Below are 21,131 nucleotides of genomic sequence, written 5' to 3'. Positions count from 1 at the left end.
TCATATACAGTAATATACGCAATAAAACAATAATTCTTCGACATAAATTATGCCACACCTTTTTACCCTAGTGTGTATGGACTGGAAAAAAATATAGAGATCACAGTCCAAGGCTCTTTTTGCTTTCTCACTCTCTCGCCATCATATGTGATGGATTCGTCTGCTCTTTGTATGCAGACCTGCTGTTTGCTCTCTGACGGCCTCCTCTTTCTCCCCCTTCTCATTCCTTTATGGCAGTGAATAGGCAGACTGTTGACACAGCTGAGTGCAATGCGGCACACATGTGAAACATCTCTAATGTTTTGAGATTGCAAGGTAGAGCCGAACAGGTGACTGGCTCAAAGCGAGCAAGTTTAATAAAGGCATTGTACACTTAGAGGACCATAAGACGATCTATAGGAGGTATTAGGTTCCCACTTAAACATATCAGAGCCACTTATCTGCTTCCGAGGATACCATTATTGTCGGCAAAGCATGATGGGTAGAGGATATTGTGGCTGTGAACAGTCAAAATGCTATTTAAAGGTCCACTTCAGGTTTTAGAGAGTTAGAGAAAGAAATACAACTTGTATGAAGTGATTTATACTCATTTGTGATGAAGGTCAGCCAAATATCACTTTATCTTAGTACATGTTGCAGAATAACCCAGGTGAAAAAGACGTTGTATTAAATGTATTAAAAATATATTTGAAATACAAATAGTGTGTTTATAATACATTTGTATTTACAACATGCTTATTTAAAGTGTACTAAAAATGTATTTTATTGCATTTTAGTATACTTCTAAAAAGTATACTAGAAGTACATTGGTAATAAATATATATTTAATTACACTTTTAAGAAATATACTATAGAAAAGCATACTTTTAATGTATTTATAAAAAGTATATTAGTAATATATTGGTAATAAATGTATGCTTTATTATATTTTTAATAAATATGCTAATGATAATTATACTTTAAATGTATTTCTAAAAAGTATATTAGAAGTACATTGGTAATAAATATATGTTTAAATACACTTTTAAGAAATATACTATAGAAAAGCATACTTTTAATGTATTTATAAAAAGTATATTAGTAATATATTGGTAATAAATGTATGCTTTATTATATTTTTAATAAATATGCTAATGATAATTATACTTTAAATGTATTTCTAAAAAGTATATTAGAAGTACATTGGTAATAAATATATGTTTAAATACACTTTTAAGAAATACACTATAGAAAAGCATACTTTTAATGTATTTCTAAAAAAGTATATTATTAGTACATTGGTAATAAATGTGTGCTTAATTATATTTTTAATAAATATGCTAATGACAATCATGCTTTAAATATGTTTCTAAAAAGTGTACTAGAAGTACATTGGTATTTAATTACATTTTTAAGAAATATGCTAAATACAAACATATTTTAATTATATTTAAAAATGTTTTACTAGAAACGCAATGCTAATAAATATACACTTAATTACACTTTTAGAAATATGCTAAAAACAAACATAGTTTTAGTGAAGTTTTAGTGTATTTACAGAAAGCATACTTGTTGCTAAATTAAAGTATTTTTTGTGTTCACTTCAAGTTTAAAAATTCAAGTCCCTTTAATTCCCTTCCTAACATGAAGGCAATTAAACATGTATCGAAATTAATTGTATATTTCTACAAAGACTAGAAGTAGCACTTTAATTATAAATATGTGCTCAGTTAAGCTTTTAAGAAATATACCAAAAACTAACACACTTTTTGTAATACTACCAACACTTAACTCAATGCATATGTATTTCACACTTTATATTATGTGTTTTAGGTTTAACTTTTTTAAATTAATTTGTTATAATTATGAAAAGCACTAAAATTTGACTAACAAGTAATGCACTTCTATACTTCTGCATTAATTAATCAAATAGTCTTTTCCACAAAACAAGTGAATACCAGTACTTGCACACATCAACATAAAAGATCAGGTGTACATACTAGAAAAACAAAATAAATTTCTTAAAGCTTGACTCTTACATTTGTTTAGCCAAAATTAATTAAAAAAAACTTGTTAATAAGCATGTTAGGTTTATATAAACAGAGTTGTTTCTTTTTTTGTGGATGTTAGTTAATATTTCCAGTTGCATTCATTTGGACCAATCAGAGCCAATCTTTTCAAAACAAGCTTGCCGGCAATTGTCCAATCACACACTGCCATTTGAACTTACATGTTGGGCGGGGCGCAGACAGCGGATACTGACTGTCTGTGGTATCCCATTATAGCTTCGGATATTTCAACAGAAATCATGTATTTTCCAAATTTTGCTTTGTTATTTCACTGGCTCGGACCTAGTGAATGTGGATAGCACCGATCTAATATTGAGAGAACACACGAGCAGATTACCAGGTCGTCAGCTCCCGCGAACAATTTAGCAGTGAAGAGGACAACGCAGAGCTGCGCCGCCACGACATGGACAGAGCAAGATACTGCCAGAAAAGATCTTACTTCTTGGTGGTAAGTTTATTAGTTTAAGTGATTAGTATAATTGGCTTTATTCTCACTTTGGGTTTAGAAAATATTTTCAGAAGTTGATGACGATGTTCTGTGGATTACTGGCGTTTCTGTTGATTTGACACTAAAGCGAGTTATCGTCTATCCATTGACGTCTATCAACTTAATTGTTATAGATCTAGACAGTGACATAATACAACTATAAAAACATTGCACACTGTGTTTGCAGAAAAAAGGTTATTAATGGTGATTACACGACAGGCTTGATTGTCCCTAAGTAACTTCTTGTGTTTTAAATATTATAATATATTTTAAGCTCTAATAAAACTTTCACATCTGTGATATTTAATTCATAGTAAAATCTAATTAATTATTAGTAGGCTGTCAGTTTTCATGTCAATTCGATAAATAAATTAAGTTGTAATCACCAACTATAAGCTTTCACAAAACCAATTATTAAATATCTTGCACTGAGAAATTAAAATGATGTTAAATAATGAAATGAGAGATTTTATATTTAATATTTAGCCTAGCCAAGGAATTTGCACATTGCAAAGACATTTTTTTTATTAAACCCAACCGTGAGTAGATGAGGTCAAGTCGAGTAAGTAGTAGTTGATCCTCTTGATTTGTAACTTTTTGTTGGTGAAAAACAACAAAAAAAAGGCAATAGTGTTTCATGTAGCAGCTAAGTAACTAAGTGACCTATATATATTAACACGTATTTGAAAAATGAATATGTATTTTGCCTGATTATGCATTGAATTATGCAATCACATAATTGTGTTTTGTGTTATATGATTTTATGAGTGGTATTCAGCTTTTTTACATTTAATCAAGGCGTTATCAGCTGTCACCAACTTGTAACTTTCAATAGAACGTTCTGTCTTTATTAATAATGAATAATTACTTTAATAATAGGGTGGAAGTTACAGTAATGGTTCATTAAATATGTTTCACCATTTAAACAAAATACAAATTATATATGAAGAACACAAACTAGTGTTTTTTCTGCCCTAACTTTGTATAACATGCGACTTTATTTTTTCTTATAGAGCTTCCAGGGATATTAGCATCTCTCAAAGAGGCCCTGGAGTCCATGAAACGAGGTTCATTCAGCTCAAGCCCAAGATCATCTGAGCTGTGTCTTCCTGAAACCTCAGAAATGGTTAGAAAATTCTTTATGATAAAGAAAAATCCTATTTGTTATAATAATTATATCTGACTTTTTGTGCATTAAGTGTTCTGAATTAAGTAACAAAGTGACAGCTTTTTATTAGAATTATAAATGAACAAGTTTATACTAATGCTTGTTTTTTTTTATTCTTGCCAGATTTCCCTCGGTGTTTCTGATGTCCCCAAAAGAGTCTATGGCAGACTGAACAAGTCACGAACTTCTCTTTTTACTCAAGATTTGGCCACTTTACTTTTTGCTATTGTATTTCACTTTGTTTGACTTAAAGGATTAGTTCACTTTTAAAAAAAAAAAAAAAAAACTTTAGCTGATAGCTTACTCACCCCCATGCCAAGATATCCATGTCATTCTTTCTTCAGTTGAAAAGAAATTAAGGTTTTTGATGAAAACATTTCAGGATTTTCTCCATATAATGGACTTCATTGGGGACCAAACGGTTCAAGGTCCAAAAGACAGTTTCTGTGCAAACTGTTCAAAGGGCTTTAAACGATTCCAGACGATGAATAAGGGTCTTATCAAGCGAAACGATCGGTCATTTAAAAAAAAAAAACCCACAAGTTTAAGTTTTATAAGCTCAAATGGTCGCCTTGCTCTGTTCTGTTATGCATGTTCATGATTTTCCTATTTGAACTCGTTCATCAAAATTAACAAATATTTTTCCGAGTCATTAGGTTCATTCAATGAACGAAATGAATGAATTGACTCGAAAAAAGATTTGTCAGGGCTGCCAACTCTCAAGCATTCAGCACAAGACTCTCGCAATTGAGCCAATTCTCATGCTTTCACGACAAATTGACTGTTAGCCATTGGACCCTGAACTGTTTGGTTCCCAGTGAAGTCCATTATATGGAGAAAATCCTGGAATGTTTTCATCAAAAACCTTAATTTCTTTTCGACTGAAGAAAGAAAGACATGGACATCTTGGAAGACATGGGGGTGAGTAAATTATCACCAAAAGTTTTTTCAAAAGTGAACTACTCCTTTCAGTTAGTTTATTTATTTATTTATTTTTGTTCTGTTTAATACCTCTGCAAATCAATGCATTTTATGTTAATGTATTTTGTTTAGTTTTCATAATGCTTTACTGATGTAGTGCATTAAAGTTTATCTTTCAAAGAGTGTTTGTGTGTTTTGTAGAAATATTTTTTTTATTGGGTTTTGTTGAATTCAAATGTTTAAATGTATTTTTAATACATTAAAATATATTATTTTTATATTAAATGGTTTTTGGAAAAATATATTTTTAATATGTTAATAGTGGGTCCAATAGTGTTCTACTAATACATTATTAATAAGCTGAAATTATATTTAAAATATACTCAGAACGCATTAATGTGAAGCTAAAAATATACTAATGCTGTATTTCTAAAGTCGATTTAAAGTGTATTAAAATACACTTTAAATAAGTGCTATTATATTACATTAAATGTACTTAAAATGGTTCCATTTTAGCACAATTTAGTATAATAAAATATATTACTATTACCTTAAAATTGAACTTAAATACATATTAAAATACACTTAATATACTTGAAGTTGTTTCAATTTAGCACATTTAATACATATTTAATACGGTACATTTAAAATACATTAAGTATATCAAAATAAATACAATTTAAATATATTTCCTTTTCACCTGGGAAATGAATCATTGGTGACAAACATGTTTGATTAAGGTGTTTCTACAATGGCTTCAGTTCCCGGAAATGTCTGCTTGATTAGGAGTGCCACTTTAAAATAAAATATATGGAATAATCAGTTGTGAAATTGACATAAATGGGAATATTTATAAAGGTTTAGTTAATTCATGTTCAAAAGCAGTTAAATGTAACAAAATAATAAATGTTAAAAAATTTTCCCGTTTAAAATGTTAAATGCGTTAAAGCTGCAGTCTGGCGTTTTTCCTCTTTGTCGCCATCTCTGTTCGAAATCTGCAATTGCAGTAATTCGCGGAATTATCAACTTGATTATCAATTATCAACAAAATTATCAACGGAATTATCAACAGCAGCACGTGAGTTGTACTTCAACACCCATGACACGGCACAGCGCGGATGAACACAATGTTTGAGGAGAGTGTGGATACTGGCATTCAGAATCACAGATTATTCTTTCTGGAAGTATGACCAACATAAGAATTTACACCGGAAATAAAATAACTTCAAGTTGCCTGTTGATTCGTTTTCTGGAGACGACACTAAGATTTGTCCATGTTCTCCTCAGGTGTGATCCGGACACAAGAACTGCTGGACCATGAGACCGTGTCTCACTACTGGCTGACGGTCTACGCCACTGACCGTGGTGTGGTCCCGCTGTCTTCCTTTGTGGAGGTCTACATCGATGTTCAGGATGTCAACGATAATGCCCCACAGACCTCCGAACCTGTCTATTATCCATCTGTCATGGAGAACTCACCCAAAGATGTCTCCATCATCCAGATCGAGGCGTTTGACCCGGACACAAAGTCCAGTGAAAAGCTCTCCTACAAGATCACTAGCGGGAACCCCCAGGGCTTCTTCAGCATCAACCCTAAGACTGGTGAGTGTATCAAAGTGCTTTGTTTTTATCTTACAGTCCTGCTAAGTGTGCTAAGGTTGACAGGAATAGACTGTAAGATGTTTGAGGTAATACAATTTTTCAACTGCGGGGTCAGAGTAGATATAAGGCAGATTTATCTCTAAATATCTCTTCACCCATAATGGTTAACCACTCAAATAATACCTCAGAATTCATTTTGCATTTTTTTTCAAGAATAAAATGAATGCTGAAATTTTGCTGAAAGCAAATATTTTACTTTTGTGTAGCATACACACTTTAATTGCATCTGAGTCAAAAGGCTTTAGTTTTTGTGCTATGATGCTAAAAGGAAACCATGCACTTTTGTTTTTATACTTATTTTTTAAGATATTAATATTTCTATTCTGAAAGGACACATGGTCAAAATTACAGTAAAAATGTTAATTGATACAAAAATCTATATTTAAAATAAATGTTACTTCAAACTTTCTATTCAAAGAATCCTGAAAAAAATGATAATAATAACAAATGTAACTAAATCAATATATTATAATTTCTGAAGGATCATTTGACACTGAAGTCTTAATGACATCAGCATTACATTTTTGAAATCTAGAAATATATTAATATATATTTGAAATTGATAAAATATTTTATAATAATACTGTTTTAACTGAATTTTTTTTTTTAAATCAAATTAATGACTTGGTGAGCATAAGAGACTTTCTTTCAAAACATTTTAAAAATCTTACCGAGCTCAAACACTGTGTATGGTAACAAACAGCAATTCTGTTAATTATTTGTTTAGGTCACACTCAAATCAGTAATTCATTTCCCAGTCAAGCATGGTTTGCAGAGCTGATTTTGTTTGGTTTGATGCTACATCAGAACAATGAAAATGGTCCAATAGAGTAGACATTCATCTACAGGACACATACAAACAGACAGGAATAGATAGGATAGCTACGTCCTAATGGTCTTCTGAGATTCTTTGAGTGCCATCAGTTCCTAACCTGTTTTTTACATGTAAATCTACTGAAGCATAGGCTCAATGAATAAGCGTACAAAGGCACACTCACGTGCTCTCAGATCTTTTGCGTGTTCTCGTTTTCTCACCCTTCTCTCTCTCCTCTCTTTCTCACTCTCTTCATGGATCACCGTGCACGCATATGGGGTTTACTAAATGGACCCACACTGAATTTTTTATACAGCAATGGTTTCCCTCCCTCATCCTCTTCTCCCCTGTAGAGTTGGACATGATTTTGCAAGCATACCAAAGAGAACAGGCGTAAAAAGGTGCAAACAGCAAACTCAAAGACCTGCAGCTGTAGGAAACCTTGAAATGATTCACACGTTAAGTTCAGGACATTTCAGGAACATGTTAGGTCAGATTACCTTGCGCTTGCAATATCTCCACCATTGTTGTCTGAACTTGTTTTAGTTCTAAGAACAAATAACTTGTAAAGCTTAACTGAGGAACACTGTGATAGCTAATGGCTACAATCCTATTGCTCCCACAAGGAGAAGAGAAAACAGACTAAAATGAGCCAACTATTGATTTACACCAAACAAATCGTACCGCCCCTGAACGATTCAACGATAATGTTTTTGAAAGAAGTCTTCATAAATCATTTTAATATTCTGATTTGGTGCTTAAGAAACATTCTTAATATCAGTGTGTAAGGATCCACTGGAGGCAAGTTGTAGTGAGAACCCAAGTGCAGTATTTATTCAAAACCAACACATAACAGGATCATAACATGAAACATAACCATGGACATAGACTTACACGACCAATGGTCACAGGAAACAATAATTGACTAAGACACGTGCCAAACATGAGGGCTTAAATACACAAAACTAATGACAAGACAAGAACAATGTGAACAATGAGCAGACGATTAACCAATGACAAGACACATGGAAGGATCACATGACAAACAGGGAATCACATGACAGACATGGAACATGACATGAACAAAACCAAAATGTGACAGAGACAAGACCAAATTGTGACACAATGTTATACAGTGTTGCTTTGTTTAAAAAAAAAAAAAAAAAAAAAAAAAACATTTTCAGGATAATTTAATGAATAGAAACAGAAAGTTCAATAAAGCAGCACATTTATTAGAAATAGAAATACATTTTTCACTTTTGATCAATTTAATGCATTCTTGCTGGATAAAAGTATCAATTTCTTAAAAAAGGTGACCTTTGAACGGTAGTGTAAAGTAAGAGTATTGAGCTAAATTAAGAATTTCAAGAGAAATGTGCAGAGCGAAGTTTGAGACATTTTCTGAGATCTTTTCTCAAACTTCTGTGTGTGATATTACTATGGTCGTATGAAATCTTATGCAAACTTAAGCAAAAGTCTCATTTGCTCTAAATGTATTCCCTTTGCTGTCTATGAGGAACAACTGAGATATTAAAGAAATCTTGTTTGTGAATTTGTCTTTCCTATGGGTACAGGTCTCTGAAATCCACAATATTTCAAATCCACTTAGTGAGAATGTGAAATGAAAATCCCACTGAAGCATTGTTCGACTTTTGTGACCCTGAAAGCAATCAGTCTGAGAAACTGTCCCTGAAGTTTAATTTGAGTTGAAGGTTTTGGCCAGTCTGTGAAAGTTGGTGGCCAGCCTCTCTCACAGTGTTTTACTGACTTGTGTGGTCTTTTTTCCCCATGTAGTTACATACACAAATGTGAAGGTTATTTTTGCTAGCATTGGCCAATGAGTTTTCAGACCAAATAAGGGTTTGTCCTCCAGCAGACGGTGTTCTCTCAGTAACTGTTCCACACTTGGATTCGCTCCAGGGAAAGAAAGAAAGGGAAGGGAGGAAAAAAGAGAGGCAGTCAGATTTTTTCAGTCGAATATTAACCATTCCAGGAGTGGCAGATGGGTGGATTATACGTGCATTTTTGTGTGTTACAATAAGAAAGAAATAAGACTTCTATTTAGGAAATGTCTTTTTGCGATACTTCTAGTTTCATGTTCTGAAGTCATTCGTTCATAGTCATCAACAAAGATGGGTCAAAGAAGTTCCTGAAATATTTTGTCATCAAGTGCATATCAGACCTCTAGAGGAAAGGCTCTGCAAAGCATAACTGATCTCGTACAATCATATCAGTATGTAATGTAGACGGTACATAGTTTGTTAAAAGCACAGGGTTCTTCTCACCCACCCAAACACTTACGGACTCAGACATAACATACCTGGGAGTAATAAGGGATGGGTCCGTCTCTTCCTAGATAACAAACAGCTGCACAGTATGTCTGTAAATGAATGAAATTCAATGGAGGAAATCTGTGACACATGACCTGGTTACATCATATTTATCACATCACCTTAGTTATGATCTATTTAAACAATTTTTCTAAAAAATAATAATAATAAAAAAAGACAAGAAAAAAGGGGATGTTGTTTTCTAAAAATTTTAACTATTTTAACTATACTAAAAATCGTTTTTTATTAATTTGTAATAAAGCTGAAATAAAATATGTAAATATTAGACACATTTAACTGAAAACTAAAACTGAAAAAATAAAAAATAAAGGTACCTAGGAATATTTTAAAAGCTAATAAAAATGTCACACACAAAAAAAAAACACATGAAATGACTACAAATTAAACTAAAATGAAAATGAATACTATAGAAATAATACTGCCTCAATGTTGATTGGTTAGTCTGGTTAAACTTCCTTTAGCCCCGATTTTCTTATATTTGGTGATGAATGAACAAGATAATGCTTTCCCTGCTTTAATAACCATTTCAAAATAACCAAGAGTATAACCCATTTTATCATGATTACTTGCACTACTGTTTGAGTTTTGAGCTCAGAGGGAAAATGAAAGACTCTGCTTACTGACTCAGAATGAAAATGTAAGTAAAAACATTCACTTTGTCCTTACTCCATAGAAAAGAAATGAAAGGTTCCAGCCACTACCTTTAAAAGTAAATGAAAAACTTCAGTCACTACCTCAAATAAATGAAAGATTTCGGTCAGATTTCAGGGACCTCTGCAAAAAGAATGTGGCAGCCACACAACAGACAAGATATGGTGTCATCTCTGTGGTTGCCTTTTAAAAAAAAACATAAATTGAACATGTAACAAAATAATAAATACAAAATCTAAAAACTTTCATGCAACGCTGCAAACCAGCAGCTTTAAAGTTAGTTCTTTTAATTCATCAAAGACGGGGATGGGTACTGTGTTCCTTGAGATCCACTTTCCTGCAGAGTTTAGCTTCAACCCTACTCGAACACAAATGAACAAGCTAATCAAGGGCTTCAGGATTACTAGAAAGCTACAGACATGTGTGTTTCAGGGCCAGAGTTACCTAGCCCTAAGTTAAGAGGTCACGCTGTGAGGTTCTAGTGTTCTATTGGGCTTCGCATGATGCAAATCACTGGTCAGAGTTCACCAAGCTTGAACTTTGGAATGTAGAGAACTTTGCACAAGCTTGTGTTTCTGATTTCCTGCATTTGTATGAATGGAAGTCAATAGAAAGAAAAGTGTAGTGTGACAGACTCTTTTCCCAGGGAAGGCAGCAGACAAGCTTGGCATATCAAAACCTGTTAAAGTTTGTATCAGCTCCAAAGCTGTATCAGCTTGTAGTCTACAATATTGTTAATCATTTAAAAAAATTCAAAACTTCCTTGCAAGTTGCAACACTTAAAACTGCTTCATGCGATATGGCTTAAAGCAATGAAGTTATTAACTCGTAACCCCTATCGCAGGCTGCAATAACACCATAGCTACCTGCGTTGTATATAATTGAACAAGGTTTCCATGAATGGTTCATTGAGTATAGAGTTTAAACGTACAGTATGTAATTTTTGGCCAACAGAGGTCACTCATTTAAAATAATAACAAAAGGCGTACTTTGATGATGTCGGGAAAGAGCGTGGGCTCACGGGTGTTGTTGTCGCTGTCAATGACAACCAGCTCAGCTGGTATCATGACATGACATCATCGTTTCACAAAATATACGGATATACGGCATCTCTCTGTAGATTTAGCTTGTCACCGGATTATAAGGCGCATAAGATACTGCAGTCAAACGTTTGACTGGGTTTATGTTATGCATCCACTAGATGTGCTAAAGGCTAAAGGGAATGTAGCGAGTGCGCGACGCCGGAAGTGAGGCGTTTATTTAGTAAGCGTGAGCGCGCTGGGGCGGGCACGTAACTTACATTCGCAGCCCGACTCATATGAGTATTCAATGTGCGCGGCTCGCTGACAGCAACAGCTGGTTGCTTTTGAATGAGGCGACCCGGTTACTGTGAACGGGGAGACATGGACTTTCTGTGACGCACGAGCAGTGCCGGGGACAGTGTGTCTGTTCGGTCTCTTTGTGTGTCTGTTAAGAGTGAGCGCTCGACACACATAACCTGATATATACAAGGTTGAACTGGCCTTGTGACAAAGCGGGCATAAGATGGACACGAGCGTGAGTTCGTGGTTGGTTAATTGGATTAACCAATTGATCCATATATAAGGCGCTCCGGATTATAAGGCGCACTGTCGTTTTTTGAGAAAATTAAAGGCTTTTAAGTGTGCCTTGTAGTGCGTAAAATACATACTACTTTTTTTCTTCGTCGTTTTCTTTGCTTTTTTGGTGGTAGTCCAGTGTTCCCCTTTGTGTTTGGTGGTTTCGCCGGGTTCCGCAGGAAGTTAGAGGAAATAGAGTCAAAGGTTATATGACGCCATAGACGGGCGACAAAACTGAAATAAAGAAACGTCCCGTGTCTTCGAATTAAACTAAATTTCTCCGTATTTGAAAGTTGGTGGAAACTGTCAGGATAATGTAAGTACACATCTAATAGAAATATATAATGGATCCAGTTATTTTTGCTATTTTTAAAGCTGAAAAAATACATATTGTGCCTTTAATTGTTATCACCGCTGACCTCTATTATTAGTATTTAATTTTTCTGCACAAAACGTCATGCCTGACGATAAAACAGTTAAATATACAGCAGGCCAAAGCTCAGTAATTACATGCTCAGAAACAGCAGAGCTCTGTGCTGGCTCATCTACAAAGCTGCCCTGCAAAAAATAGGACCTGTGGGAAGAAACAGAATAAACATGTTTGCTGGTTTGCTGGTAGATCGGTGAAAAGCACATCTGCAGCCTTGATGTTTGATTGTTTGTTTCTCAGCTAATGCTGTCGTGGTGAAGGAATTTCCCTTTAAGTGATTTTGAGTGGTTCAATATCACAATATGCAATATTATCTATCACCTTTTTACATTTTTGCTATATATATAGGGGTATTGTATTAGTAGCCTATAGTTCGTTCTGGTCCTCGAATCTAACTGGATGAGAGGCTTTCTAAGGCCCCCAATCACATCAAACGTGAGGTGCACAGAACTACCCTGTTCATACAGACTTACCTGCAAACTTGTTGCTTTTCCATTTGGAAATGGTTCTGCCCTGATCTTCTTATGATACAGTGCATGTGTAAGATACAAACTTCCGGGTTGCCAGACAAAGAATTTTGATAAGTATGCTGATTTTTGTTAAAGGGTACATATCATGCTTTTAAATCATAAATTTTTTACATATAAATCATACATTTGTGGTCTATGTAAAGCATAACTGCAATACTTGGGTCTGAATTCCTCATTATTATAGCTCCACAGGCCCCTTTTCTACCCCTTTTCTGATGTGCGTCTGTGAACAACCCGTTTTGAAGCGGCCCCTTTAAATAAAAAGGAGATGTGTCATACCCCGCCCGCTCTCCAGCTTATTTGTCCGTTCCGCTACAAATACTGTGACGTAATTGTTCAAAAAACGTCATAGAGAACAGAAAAATCTGAACAGGCTGAAGAATATGATCAAAACAGAATATAAAGATATAAACTAAGCACCTGAAGAGAATAATTTCATCTTTTCTTTACTTATAAATACTCCAAATATACAACAAAATGCATTTAAGGGCTAAAAAAAAGTGGATTTTGGATGATATGTGCCCTTTAAGTCACACTCAGAAATGTGTCATTTGCATATTAAATTCACCAAAAAAATGAGCAGGGGGCACTTACAACATTGTGTATATGTCTTCATGGTCACAAAAGCACCTTGAATAATATTGACTGGTTGATTTAGTTTTGTGTGAGGTAACTAAGGGCTTGGATGAGTGATTTTTTTTTTTTTTTTTTTTTTGGCAACAGTAAACAGGTCTTAGAGCTGCTTTTGTGTTTCATTGAAGGGGACATGTCATGGAAAACAGGATTTTCCTTGATCTTTTGTTTCCTTGAGTTTATTGTGCTATGTAGACATAATTGAACATGCACAACACAAAGCTCCCACACAGTCCATTTATAGAAAGCTGTAAAATGACTTGTTAAAAACACACATCTATATGAGCACATTCCATCCATCCATCCATCCATCCAGATGGGTAAATGAAGAGGTAAATAAATAAATGAAATAGTGATACATAAAAAGAGAGGTCAATATAGATATATATTTACCTCTATATTTACCCATCTGCCTCTCTTTTTTGTTCTCATTATTTATCTCCTTTATTTGTTTATTTATTTATATGTAGATATATAAATATGTATATATAAACAAATAGAGAGAGAGTGATAATGTATTAAATTATTTTTTTCAGGTAAAAGACAGTCAGGAAAAAAAGAAAATGCAAAATACAACCGCCTTAAAATTCCAGCTCATAACATCAGAAGACTGTAATTTTCTCTGACACCTGTGCGCCACAGCCACGCTCAACAAAAAGCACTAGAATTTTCCATGGAGATAGCTGGCAGAGAAACATGGATCCCTGTTGAATTTGTGTTTTGTCCTAGAGCTTCTTTCACAGCCTCTGATTTGTTCAGCGAGTGTAGCTATGGATAATGACACGCACTGCAGGTGAACAGATTGTTCCAGAGTTTGAGTCTGGTCATGCAACAAAAACAGTCTGGTACCCTGCTCACACTGACCTCAATCCCTTCCTCACAGGACAGTTAAAGTGATGGAGTGAGTGTGTGGGTGTGCATAAATATGGTATGTACTCGTCACATGTTCCAGCATAAGTGCTCATGCATTAGCTAACACACTCCCTTTGCCCCTTTATTCTATTCATGAAATTCCCTGTCTTTCTCTGTTTCTTTAAGGTCTTTCCTAGAGGCATTTGCTCTGTGTAAGGTGTGTGGGCAGGTTGCTAGCATCTCAATCTTTTCCTTTGGCCCTGTTGAAATGCTTTCTCTCAATGACTGCACTAAATTTTTTTTTTTTGCTCGACTGTATGTGTAGTGTAAGAGATGCTCTACCTTTCAGTGAAGAGAAATTAACCTATCTGCTTGAAAGCTCCTTTCAGCCTGATTTTCGAATGCACCCCACTGAGTTGGACTTCGAACGATGTGATAAAAGAAAAGCCTTTATGTGAGGAAGTGTATTTACACAAGTGAACGTAGCTACTCATTTCTCAGAGTGGAAGGGCATGTGTAGAGAGGGAGAGAGGGGATCAAATATCAGTATATCCTTCATGTCTAAAGCCTTTTCAGTTTAAAGGGATAGTTCACCCAGAAAATAAAATTGACATAATTTAGTCATCCTCCTCGCTCGAGTCATTTCAAACCTAAATGGCTTTCTTTATACTGTGGCACATAAAAACATATTTTCAGGCTTGTTTATACTTTCAATGAGCTCCAATATTGTTTTGTTCCCAACTTTGTTCACAGACAGCAAGGTTTTGAACATGAGAGTGAGTAAATGTTCATGTATAAGAGGCTTAAAGGGATAGTTCACCAAAGGAAAAAAAAATTTAGTCAAAAAAATTACTTCGGCATATATTTGTCGAACACTGATATACTCAGTTTGACTTATTTGCCATAAACTATTTGTACGTGTTTGGTTACTGAAATAAAAGTGAAATACAATAAAATGTTAACATGGGATGGAAAAACGTAACTTAAACTCACCCCATGTCATCCGAGATGTCCATGTCATTCTTTCTTCAGTCGAAAAGAAATTAAGTTTTTGATGAAAACATTCCAGCATTTTTTCTCCATATAATGCGCTTCAGTGGGAACCAAATGGTTCAAGGTCCAAAAGACACTTTCAGTACAAACTGCAAACTGTTCAAAGGGCTTTAAATGATTCCAGACGATGAATAATGGTCTTATCAAGCGAAACGATCACTCATTTAATAAATAAATAACAAAGTTTAAGTTTAATAAGCTCAAATGCTCGCCTTGCTCTGTTCTGTGACGCACGTTTGTGACTCGAATACGTTCATCAAAATGAACGAATCTTTTTCCGAGTCATTTGGTTAATTCAACGAACAAAACAAACGAATTGGCTCGGAAAAAGATTCGTTCATTTTGATGAACAAGTTCGAACAGGAGAGTCACAAACGTGCATCGCAGTACAGAGCAAGGCGAGCATTTGAGCTTACAAAACATAAACTTTTTTTTTTTTTAAATGAGTGATCGTTTCGCTTGATAAGACCCTTATTCATTGTCTGGAATCGTTTGAAGCCCTTTGAGCAGTTTGCAGTTTGTACTAAAATTGTCTTTTGGACCTTGAACCGTTTGGTTCCCACTGAAGTGCATTATATGGAGAAAAATGCTGGAATGTTTTCGTCAAAAGCCTTAATTTCTTTTTCGACTGAAGAAAGAATGGGGGTGACATGACATGGGGGTGAGTAAATTATTACATTTTTTTTTTAAAGTGAACTACTCCTTTAAATTATATGTTGCCTTGGCAGCGAACTGAAATAAGTTGTAAAGTCGGAAGTATTATAATCAATAAATCTAAAATAAAAAATAAAGCAATAGAGAAAAAAATAATTGAAACAAAACTCAAAATAAAAAAAATAAAAGCTAATTTAAAATATTATTACTATTTTACTATAATGGTATAATAAATATAAAAATTACACTGCACATGTTGAGTGTTATTTTTGGACCTTGGGTGTGCAGGTAGTGTGAGAATGGGAATTATGTATCTCGCTGGCAGGCACAAGCAAAAAGAATTGTGCTCAGTACAATGCTGACAGCTCTTGTTCTGGTGTACAATCCACACACACAGACACTCACATATTCCTGGAAATATCAGATCTCTGGTGTAATACCCGATATCTGCATTAGCTCTCTATTTGTCCTCTTACCACAGTAGTTTTAGCTCTCTGTACTGACTATATCAAGAGCACTGGCTGCTGGGCTAGAAATCGGCTCAGGTAATTAGAAGTCTATGAGCCACCTCTGTGCCTTTGAGCTCTGCTCTGCTTGTTTAATAGGAGTGAAAGGAGGATATAGCTGCAATGATTCACAAGGCCTGCTTTCCTCTCCTCTTTTCTCCTTTCCACCTTCCTATTAACTTTTAGGAAAGGACTGCATTTTTTTTAGATGTGAAAAAAAGGGGAAAGAAATGGTGTTGTTATACAACAATGCCATTTGCTCTTTTCAAAGGGTTCAACCCAAAGCAGGGGAAGCTTGAAAAGAAATGGATACTATGTCCAACGACTTCCTGTTGTTTCCTGCCTTTTAGGCTCCCAGAGTTGGCATGAGGCACAAAGGGTTATTAAGAATGCAAAACTAAAGAGAGGTGCAGAGGGGGGGGAAAGAACACAAATCACTCCCCCTCCCTCACACTCATTCCTGTGGATAAAGTTGCAGGGTTTCAGAGGCTTGTGAACATATCCACCGGCACACCTGTCCTGTTTGTTTACTGCTAACCTACGGATTTCACACACCAGATATCTCTCTGATATTCAACCCAGTCGAGTGTGCGAAAGTCCATGAAAACGTTTGACCTCTGACAGAGTCTTTGCATATGTTACACAGACAATTAACAATGTGATTTGCCATTGTTAAAGAAGCTTGTGATTATTAGTATAATGTAAAATCATTTCTCCTTTTCCAATTTAATATTCAGAGACCAATGTAAGAAAGCCATTTGTAGGCTGACTTCCACTGTGGCGCTTGAGTGACCTGACATGTCAATTTCTAAATCAACCAATGATATATTTGGGGCTGGACTAACTGCATGAACACTAGAGTGTTGCGTATTTTTGTTGGCCGAGTTAGCACCCCCTGTGGTTCCCTTAATAATTAGGGCTGTTCCATTATTATTGCAGAAAATAAGCTTTGTGATCAACGTGTCTTTTTCAAGACACGTAAAAGGTTTCAGAAAATCACGAGTGGGTTATTATTTATTAGGGATGCAACAAAATTTCACCTTGCGAAAATTTTCAGCCAAAACAGCTATTTTCGGGTTTGGGCTGAAATCAGTGACTGAAACAGATGTTTAATTAGCGCTTCTCCAATGGCACATTTTGACTGTTCAGCATCTATTTTGTGCACACAACGTGGATAAACTACAGTTAACAGTTAAATATGTCAGTTCTAGCTTTGGATTGACAATATTAATTTCTCAATGTTAATAGGTGATTATATGATTTCTCTCCTAAAATCTTTGTCTGTTTTCTGTTGATGCTTGAACAAAGCTTCACCAAATATTTGTAGCGCACCTGCCATCCAATAATCTCAAAAAACTGTAAGCAGTAATGTCAAAAATCTTTTTGCTCAAAAATAAAATGGGTGAACACCAGAAGCTATGTTGAAAGATACAGTACATTACAATTTACTGAAATAATTCTTTTCTAATGTAATCGCTCTGTCAGTTTTTCCACCCGGAGAAAGCTATTCATTGTCTAAAAACTCATCAAAAGCCTTTTGCTAAATATGTGTACTGTATTACATATTATATTTTTACTTAACCTGTTAGTGATGTCTTAATTTAAGTTAAGTTATTACAGTTTATTGTGATTTAAATATTTATTTCACCAACAATCTGGAGTTGAAACAATTCTATTATTAAAAAGTTGATTTAAGAACTGCCTTATGTGCAATTTAAATGTTTGTACAACTCATTTTTATTTTATTTTTCGGCCAAGTGAATTCTGATTTTTTGGTATAAAAATAATAAAAAAATGTATTGACTTTGAGACAATGGAACAGGAAATTCAAAAATGGCGATTTCTGGGTTTTTTTAGTCATTCCTGCAGCACTCAATTATCATTATTTTTGCGATTCCTTTTGGTGCCACTTGTGGTGCAGAAGCACCTTATCCTTAAAGAATGGGCAAATACTTTTGTGGTATTGTGCCATACCTTGTGATTTAGAAAAAAAATCAATGCAGCAGTCTTTGAGCAAGCATGTGTGCCCAAGGTCATGTTCGCATTGAGGCAGGAATGCAGTGATTTAGAGTAGTAAATCCAGGTCGTCCCCATGCATGAGTGAGCCATGAGCTCTGGAATACTCAAATCGAAAGAATGTTTTGAAAGAGAAATTATCTGCCAGGGATTTGTCTCTTTATTCTTGTTCATTCTCTCTCTCTTCCTGACCCACACTCTAAATGGAGTTAGTACACCGAATAGAGCGGAGGTCTGAAAGCTCAGTGTTGTTAATCTCAGTCACTCTTAGATAGGAATTTCCTACCATCAGCTGCCCCATTTCCAGGGGCCTTTGGTGGCTAAATGCGGAGACTGAGCTGAAGCCACCGGACGAAACTGATGGGATTTATTCTGATCATGTCTGCTTTATCCACCAATGATTTGGAGGAGAGGACCTATTTTGATATATATATATATTTAGAGAGAGAGAGACAGTTTTGAATTGTTTCTACTAGATATTCACAATATTTCTGTAATTTAATAGTTGATATTTTTACCATTTATTTGAGATTTTACATTTACTTCTGTTTCATTCTTCAACTTTAATGGTGGCGTATCCCTAATAGTTGCTTATGCCACTGTTGCTTATGTCATCTTTAATTGCAAACTCTGATTGAAAATGAATTACTATTATTTACTAGGTTATTAGTAGACTAATCTAAAAAACTTAAGCATTTGTATGACTTGTCTGACCATATATTTGTGTGTGTAGTGTGTCTTTGATAGGCTCTATTAAGTGGTCTGAGGTTAATGGTGTAAAGCTAACATGGGGCTTTTTCTGAGAGACAAACCCAGCAAAGACTCCTTTCTCAACTTTAAGTGTTGCCCTTCTATCTCTCTCTCTCAGCTCTGAAATGGCTGCCATTCACACACACAGTGTGTGTTAGAATGGGGAGGAGGGTTAGGGTCCATTTGGGAACATTGCCTGGGTCTGCCCACTGTAGAGCTTTGTATCTTTGTGTGTGTACCCATTTATCTATGTAGCTGTGGCACGGACTGTTTTGTGCTTGTTAGTAGGCCTTGAGAGCATTTTGTACGCACATTCATCTGTGTTTAATAGCGCTGCATGTGCGCTGCTTTAAGTCTGTGTGCTTTAACATGTGTTCGAGACCCTTAATGAGGAATGTAGCACCTCAGTATCAGATACGGAGTGTTGCATTCCTGCCTGCTAAATGATACCTCTTCTAAAGTCCATCAATGGCCTACCGTCTGAGTGAGGGAGAGTTCAAGTGAGCCAGGAAGAGAAAAAAACCCAAGCAAAAGGAAAGAGTGTCATTTACTGAGGCACTTCGATGCTCTTTTTTGCTGTTTTCCTTCTGATTTTTTCCTTTTCTTTTGTCCTGGGGCAATGTGGCAGCACTATCATTATATTTGAGATTTCTCTATGGGTTTATTGTAGGAGGACAGTGGTTACTGGTTAGCAGAGAGGATTTTAGGCGAGGGTCACGCGCTTTCGCTCAGCAAGACGAGACCTACCTCAGACTATGCAGACAGAACAAATAATGACATATTTGACCAAATTTTATTTGCTTTCTCAGAGGGTAAAATTAAGGCTAATGAAATGAGGTTTCTGCAAAGAGGATAATTCTTTCTTTCTTTCTTTCTTTCTTTCTTTCTTTCTTTCTTTCTTTCTTTCTTTCTTTCTTTCTTTCTTTCTTTCTTTCTTTCTTTCTTTCTTTCTTTCTTTCTTTCTTTCTTTCTTTCTTTCTTTCTTTCTTTCTTTCTTTCTTTCTTTCTTTCTTTCTTTCCTTCCTTCCTTCCTTTCTTCCTTCCTTCCATTTGGTCCCGCATCTCCTAGCTTCATTCTTGTTTTTCTTTTTCCAAAAATGGCTGAACTGTAATTTTCTTTGGCTAGCTTAGCCCGCAACCATTTTTTTGGCCCAGGAAGAAATGGATTGTGGGTACGAACATGGGCGTCTGTTTAGCTGCATGTTCTTAAGGTCCATCCAGCAGACGTACACCTCAGCAGTAGATGCATACGCTCACGTGGAACATCATCTAGGGGAAGGGGGTTCATTTCAGCCAAGAGATTTGTTTTAGATTAATATGCATATACAATATATTAATGTTAACTCATGGAATAGTATTTAATAGTGGAAAAGAGTCATCTGCATATTCTGAACACCAAACTCCTGGGAGACATGTAAAAGCTAATTTACTCAGAATATCAGCCACATATTGTTACTTTACAAATCCTAAGAGTGAAAAATAAGGTTTAAAACCTTGTTAAATGTGCCCATTTAATGTCCTTTTCCATTCTGGTCAAGTTTTTGGTCTATAAACGTAGCATTGCCTTTAATATAACGTTTTTAAGTGTAGAGATTTTGATGACTGCCCACATTCAGAGTTTATTTTCATTCCCATGTATATGACTGCGAGAGCAAAGGAGAGAGAGTTGGTTAGCAGCCTAACACAGTTTTGACCAGGAGCAAGAGGCGTGTTGTGGCCGGGCTATTTCTGCTGCCTGCATGTGCGCCATTGATGGCTTCTGGTTTCGGAAATCCTTTTTCTGCACTAATCAGACGTGGTGCGGTCGGCAGGCGTCTCTCGTGTGGCCGGGGCTGGCAACGTCAGCCGCGTGCTCTACCCCATCTAATGTATAATTATACTGACGGAGAAACACAAGTCTGCTTATTATCTGCAATCGAGACGCTCTTTACAGAAATGTGCGCTCTTTTGCATTGTTGTTCGATCTGCCTGTCTGTTATAAACTCTTCTCCAGGTTCGGCACTTGAT

The 21,131-nt window shown here is 35.4% G+C and overlaps 1 protein-coding gene and 1 long non-coding RNA gene across 8 annotated transcripts in view; both read left to right on the top strand.

Moving 5' to 3' along the window:
- Nucleotides 1-21,131, top strand: part of fat1a (FAT atypical cadherin 1a) — a 101,742-nt gene that overhangs the window by 31,466 nt on the left and 49,145 nt on the right. For all 7 annotated transcript variants that reach the window (XR_016168903.1, XR_016168902.1, XR_016168901.1 and 4 more), the window contains exon 3: nt 5,912-6,226. Coding sequence is in view for 4 of the 7 variants with exons in the window: in XM_089132404.1 (XP_088988530.1) it covers nt 5,912-6,226 (315 nt within the window). In the remaining 3 variants the exon portion in view is untranslated. The remainder of the gene's footprint in view (nt 1-5,911; nt 6,227-21,131) is intronic.
- Nucleotides 1,435-4,807, top strand: LOC148978748 (uncharacterized). The gene is made up of 3 exons (XR_016168904.1): nt 1,435-2,496; nt 3,549-3,661; nt 3,827-4,807. It is a non-coding gene; the product is annotated as an uncharacterized LOC148978748 (long non-coding RNA).

The sequence above is a fragment of the Pimephales promelas genome, chromosome 6 (genome assembly GCF_988280905.1).
Source record: "Pimephales promelas chromosome 6, fPimPro1.hap1.1, whole genome shotgun sequence".
Lineage (NCBI taxonomy): Eukaryota > Metazoa > Chordata > Actinopteri > Cypriniformes > Leuciscidae > Pimephales > Pimephales promelas.
Note: the sequence above shows the minus strand (reverse complement) of the source record. Positions and strands in the feature narration are given on the sequence as shown.